The sequence below is a fragment of the Sus scrofa genome, chromosome 13 (genome assembly GCF_000003025.6).
Source record: "Sus scrofa isolate TJ Tabasco breed Duroc chromosome 13, Sscrofa11.1, whole genome shotgun sequence".
Classification (NCBI taxonomy): Eukaryota; Metazoa; Chordata; class Mammalia; order Artiodactyla; family Suidae; genus Sus; species Sus scrofa.
Window position 1 is genome coordinate 104,374,845 of NC_010455.5, and position 6,000 is coordinate 104,380,844.

The window sequence follows — 6,000 nt, forward strand, 5'->3', positions numbered from 1 at the left end:
AATTTTCTCTATTTGAACTCCTTTTCTCCAATTACCAAGTAATAAAAGATAAATAATAATAATGTTAAAAGAATCAATGTTACTTTATTTTCCACAGACTCTTCTTAATGTCTTCATCATAAGTACTTTAATGGAGTGTAGATACTCCTTCTCAAATGTTTTATATTATCAAAGGTTATACTTTTTTTAAGAAGTAGATTTGAGAGGATAGAATTTCATGTGATTTATAAATTTCACAACAGCTTGTTAAGCATGGGGAAATATTAACTTGTTAGTTTGAATTGAACAGAAGTACAGAAAAAAAAGGTCAGTAATTTCCATCACCTCTCATCTGTTCATAAAGAAATATGACAGAAAGAAATGCAGCCTAATTAATGGCTAGATTTTTACAAAAATGGAATTGACCCAATATTGAATAATTACCTTAATATAACTATACTATATATTTATTCAAAAATATTAAAGATTTTTGTTGCAGACCTGTGTTGGAAATTGATCTGGAATGCAGTTTATTCTCTCATTGATAGGATCGTTTAGTTCACTTGGACATTTTCCAGAACCAGGATATGGAGTGGTTGTACGAGTGGTAGCTGGGGTTGAAGTAGAATCACTAATTTCTGGGAAAGGGAAAGGTCAATAAAAGCAAATGTGACTTTAATTTTTCAGATTTTTTCAAGTAATAAATAATTGAAAGTAGACATAAATTTATAAATAATGAAAGTTAAAATAAACTTTGTATTAAAAAAGGACCCACAAATTCGAGTCCTAGTCATCAAAAGGAAAAGATCCAAATGATATTTACAACTGACTGTGCAAAGCCTTGCTGACTGCTCCTTCAGAGAAACAAAATATATTCACAGGTCTTAAGGTAGAATCAAAAAGGGGAAAAAAAAGGTACATTCCCACTGTACTTACAAATTGTGTTTTATAAATGAAGATAGAAGATGGAGAAACTTGGATAGAGGAATGGATGTAGAGAAGGAGACAAGAATTCTAGAAGATAAGAGAAAAGTTGGAGGAAGAAGATACATGAATAGAAGAGAAAGCAAGCAATAACAAAGAAAACTAAATGCCAACTTTATAATAAAGTACTTTCTAGCAACCAGATATGGGAAAGATAAATTTAATTGCTTCATAATATGGTGAGCTTTCAGTTTACTAGAAGATAACAAAAGACAAGCAGCAGTGAAAAATGCTAACTACGGTTATACTAGAAGATAATTTGTAATATGTTTTCCTGTTCTGATTTAGTGAAGAGAGAATAATGAAGAGAGAAAAAGTAGATTAGGTGGACCAGAGTAGTATGCATTAACTCTAAATTAGGATAGAGGAGTTCCTACTGTGGCTATGGCTGGGGTTTGATCCCTGGCCTGGGAACTTCCATATGCCACTAGTGTGTCTAAAAAGAAAATTAGGATAGAAATATTCAGAAAAAAAAGATAAACACTTTAAGCCTGTTCCACCATCTCTCTACCTATTTTTCTCATATAACCTCTCTCTTCTTTAAAAAAAAAAAAATTAAGCCTATGACAAAGAAGTTATCCCCTCAAATTTCCCAACCCACCCCTTGCAAGTATCTGAAAGCCAGAGTAAAACCCCACTAATGAGGTTTCCAACTAATTCAAAGAACCTCACTGGTAACTGAGACAATCATTCCACTGTCCAGCAACATCTTGATCCATTTGCCTCTTTGTTATTTCTTAAGCAGCACAATACGGGGAAGGCCATTAATATCAAAGCACATACATTCCTCAATTACAATGACTTTTTATTGAAATAACTGGAATGTAATGGATAGAAAAAGATGGAATAATTGTGTAACTTACCTGATATTTTTCTTCATGTATTTCATCTCATATAGTTACTTTTCAAAGTCCAAAATTATTATGGAGTAAACTTTACCTCAACCTCGCTATAACATATAAGTATTTTCAACATTATTTACCTTCAACAGCAGGTGTCTTAGTTGCTAAAACAACCACTAGGGCAATAGCTATTATTGTAACTATAGCAAAGAGGACGATCAGAGAGATTTCTAATCCAGAAAATTTCTTCCTTGCCATCTAAAGAAAGAAAAGGAACATATGTTTGAAATGTAGAATATACATCTATAATGTGACCATTATTATCATAAAATTATGTACATTATTTTTCTACCAAGCACACCACAAGCAGAGCTGCAGATGGCTCTATCAAATTATAATCTAAAATATTATACACTGGTAAATGTGTAAACAACACATGCAATTTTGAGTAAAAAAATGAATTAGTGATGCATATTACAGTAGTACACTAAGATGAAAATATAAAAGGAAAAAGAGCAAGCAGATATGTCTTGCTCTCTCATGGTAGAGTATTTTTCAAGTCAAAGAAAGCTTACACTCACACTATGTTCCTTAATTCTACAACAATTTGTAATGAGGGACATGCTATTATTCAAATTTTACTCATTAGGAACTTCAAGCCTATAGGAAATAAATTATTTTCTCAAAGTTAAAAATCCAGTTCTTCCTACTATAACTGTTGCTATCCAATTCCAACACTGCTTTCTTATAAGGATATTATGGAAAAGAATATAAGTATAAATATGTGGCAAAGAAAATAAATATAAATTTATAAAATAATATAAATATAAAATGTAGAAAATAATATATATAGTATATATTTAAGAATTGTTGCTTTAAAATACTTAAACTACAAAACCACATGATCTCCAAGTTCCACCTTAAATAGCAAATAAAATATAACAAAACCTTGTATCAAAAATATGTATTTATTCATATAGCATTATGTGTTTGAGTTAGCATGCAGAAGTACCAAATTATAGGTTGGAAAGAACTCTTCTCTAGTAATTGTCTTAAAGCTTATTTCTTTAACTTAGTTTTGACCATAATCTCTTATCGCTCCTAGTCTTCAAGTTTCCATGGCTTTTCTGATTATGATTTTTATATGCTTTAATTCAATGACATATAGAAATTTAGCATTTTCAGAGTAAGTGTTCTTATAAATTGTTGATTTTAAAATCTTTTCTTTTGCCTATTGTCATCCCTCCTCCTATAAGCTATCCATGTCTGTTCATATACTTCACCCAAACTAAAAACATCCTTTTGTCCCAACCTAAAAACTTCTTTTTCCCCCTTTCATGTCTTCCTAACATATCCATTCATTCAACAAATCTTGCTGATTCCATCACAGAATATTTTCAAAATTATAGCCTTATCTGATCCCCACTAGTGAAATATCTTTTTTGGATAACATGTCTTCTTAGTACATGCTTGTTTAATCTTTCTTCAGTTCTTCCACATCTGCTCTTCCTAGTTCCAATTTATACCCAGTTCAAATGCCACGTCATCTGTGCATGTTTTCCTACTTTTAGAAGCAGAGTTCATCTATCTTCTTCAATTTTTCAATAGAACACAGCACAGCTATTGCAATTATTTATACATAATTGAATTGTTATATTCTTAATAGCAAGGATCATGAAAGTAGTTCAGAGCCTGACATCAAGTAAGTACAAGCTCAATTTTTAAAACATAGCTTATGAATGAAAATTTAAAGATTAGCATTCAGTTTTAGCATATGATTTCCTGTTACAGATAAGTAAGCTATTTGTTGCCTCAGTAATCTTCAGAGAATCTGAATGAATGTTGCCTCAGTAATCTTCAGAGAAACTGAATGTATGTAAGCTAAATTTAATCAGCACGATAGGTGATATATGAAGCTGTTTAGAAAATGAAATCCAGTTGCTCAATGCTACATGAGAAACTACACAGTTCCATTTAATGTTTAACTTTAAATAAGTTTAACTTTCACTCAAAGTAATTTTACTTTGAGAGCAAGAAGCCAAGAAAAAAGTTTGTGTTTTCTTTTGTTAAAGGAAATCCAAACAAAAAAGCATATTGTCAAGAAGCTAATCTTCTTTTATCTAAAAAAAAATCAGAAAAAAATTAATGTATCAAACTTAAATTATTCATAGAGAACTCATAGACAATCAGTACTAAATTTGTTCATATGCTCTAGATGTCAATTACAGTGATTTTAAAAAATATATTTTGGGAAATATATAAAGATGTCCTTTCTCTGTATATTTATTTTTAAAATGCATAATCCCTTATTAGATAGTAGCTTGATGACTACTTTTTAAAATATTTTCTAGAAAAGATTAAAGCTTTTATAAATGTAGCATTCTAGTTTACACATATATTTTCTTAAATAAAATATATTTAATCATACATAATTAGAGTATTTCCCTATATTTCAAAATATTTTTGATCCCTATTTTCATTTGTATAGAACATCCAAATGAACTTGTACTTACTTGAGTCTGACAAGAATTATAATGAAGAACTGGGTAAAGAAAATATTCCTCTGTCTTAAAAACAAATTCAGAAATTTTTTCCCATTTCACACAGGAAGGGCTACATATTTAAAATGGCAAATGAAAATATGTTATAATTGGTATTTTAAACAAGTGCAGAGAGACAGAAATATTGCTAACATGAGTTAAAGGAACACACAATTACTTGGAAACATGAAAGTAACAAAGAAATATGATTGGTAAACTTACCTTATTTCATAGTCTGGTCTTTTTGCTATGTTGTACCAGAGTTGAGTAAGGCTGCCAAAGTAATGATCAGAGAAAACTGTTCAGCTATAAATTGAGCTACTCATAAAGTTTTATTGCACTCTCACTGGCCTATCAGTATTTAATAAACTTCTGTTCAATGTGCAATCATAAAAAACCTCTACCATAAAAACATTTTCGTAAATACCTCTCTCTGAAAATCTGATTAATAATTGTGCTCTCAGAAAGAACCCAAATAACCAAAATTATAAATGAAAAAGGAGAAATCACAACGGATACAGCAGAAATACAAAAAACCATAAGAGAATACTATGAACAACTATACGGCAACAAGTTTGACAATCTGGAAGAAATGGACAATTTTCTAGAATCTTACAGCCTGCCAAAACTGAATCAAGAAGAAACAGACCAACTGAACAGACCGATCACTAGAAATGAAATTGAAGAGGTCATAAAATCACTCCCTACAAATAAAAGTCCAAGACCAGATGGCTTCACAGGTGAATTCTACCAAACATATAAATAGGAATTGGTGCCCATCCTCCTTAAACTCTTTCAAAAGGTTGAAGAAGAAGGAATACTCCCAAAGACATTCTATGAGGCCACCATCACCCTCATTCCAAAACCAGACAGAGATACCACCAAAAAAGAAAACTATCGGCCAATATCATTGATGAATATAGATGCAAAAATTCTCAACAAAATCTTAGCCAACCGAATCCAACAACACACCAAAAAAATTATACACCATGACCAGGTTGGGTTCATCCCAGGTTCACAAGGATGGTTCAATATACGCAAATCAATCAGCATCATACACCACATTAACAAAAAAAAAGTCAAAAATCATATGATCATCTCAATAGACGCAGAAAAAGCATTTGACAAAGTCCAACATCCATTCATGATCAAGACCCTCGCCAAAGTGGGTATAGAGGGAACATTCCTGAATATAATCAAAGCCATTTATGATAAACCCACAGCAAATATAATACTCAATGGAGAAAAACTGAAAGCCTTCTCACTCAAATCTGGAACAAGACAGGGATGCCCACTCTCACCACTGCTCTTCAACATAGTTTTGGAAGTCCTAGCCACAGCAATTAGACAAACAAAAGAAATAAAAGGCATTAATATAGGAAGAGAAGAGATCAAACTGTCACTGTATGCAGATGACATGATACTATACATAGAAAACCCTAAGGACTCAACCCAAAAACTACTTGAACTGATTAATAAATTCAGCAAAGTAGCAGGATATAAGATTAACATTCAGAAGTCAGTTGCATTTCTGTATACCAGCAATGAAATATTAGAAAAGGAATACAAAAATACGATACCTTTTAAAATTGCACATCACAAAATCAAATACCTCGGAATACACCTGACCAAGGAGGTAAAGGACCTATATGCCG

General features: G+C 31.4%; 1 protein-coding gene across 4 annotated transcripts in view; it reads right to left on the bottom strand.

Moving 5' to 3' along the window:
- SI (sucrase-isomaltase) overlaps window positions 1–4,714 on the bottom strand; it is an 83,278-nt gene extending 78,564 nt beyond the window's left edge. Inside the window, exons 1-4 of one of the 4 annotated variants that reach the window (XM_021069749.1) lie at window positions 4,568–4,656; window positions 4,319–4,418; window positions 1,946–2,063; window positions 481–617 (exon numbers count right to left, since the gene is read on the bottom strand). In XM_021069749.1, coding sequence (XP_020925408.1) covers window positions 481–617; window positions 1,946–2,063 — 255 coding nt within the window. In that variant the 5' untranslated portion in view covers window positions 4,319–4,418; window positions 4,568–4,656. Of the gene's footprint in view, window positions 1–480; window positions 618–1,826; window positions 2,064–4,318; window positions 4,419–4,567 lie in introns of all 4 variants that reach the window. The other 3 variants (XM_021069751.1, XM_021069748.1, XM_021069750.1) reach the window with 3 other exon arrangements.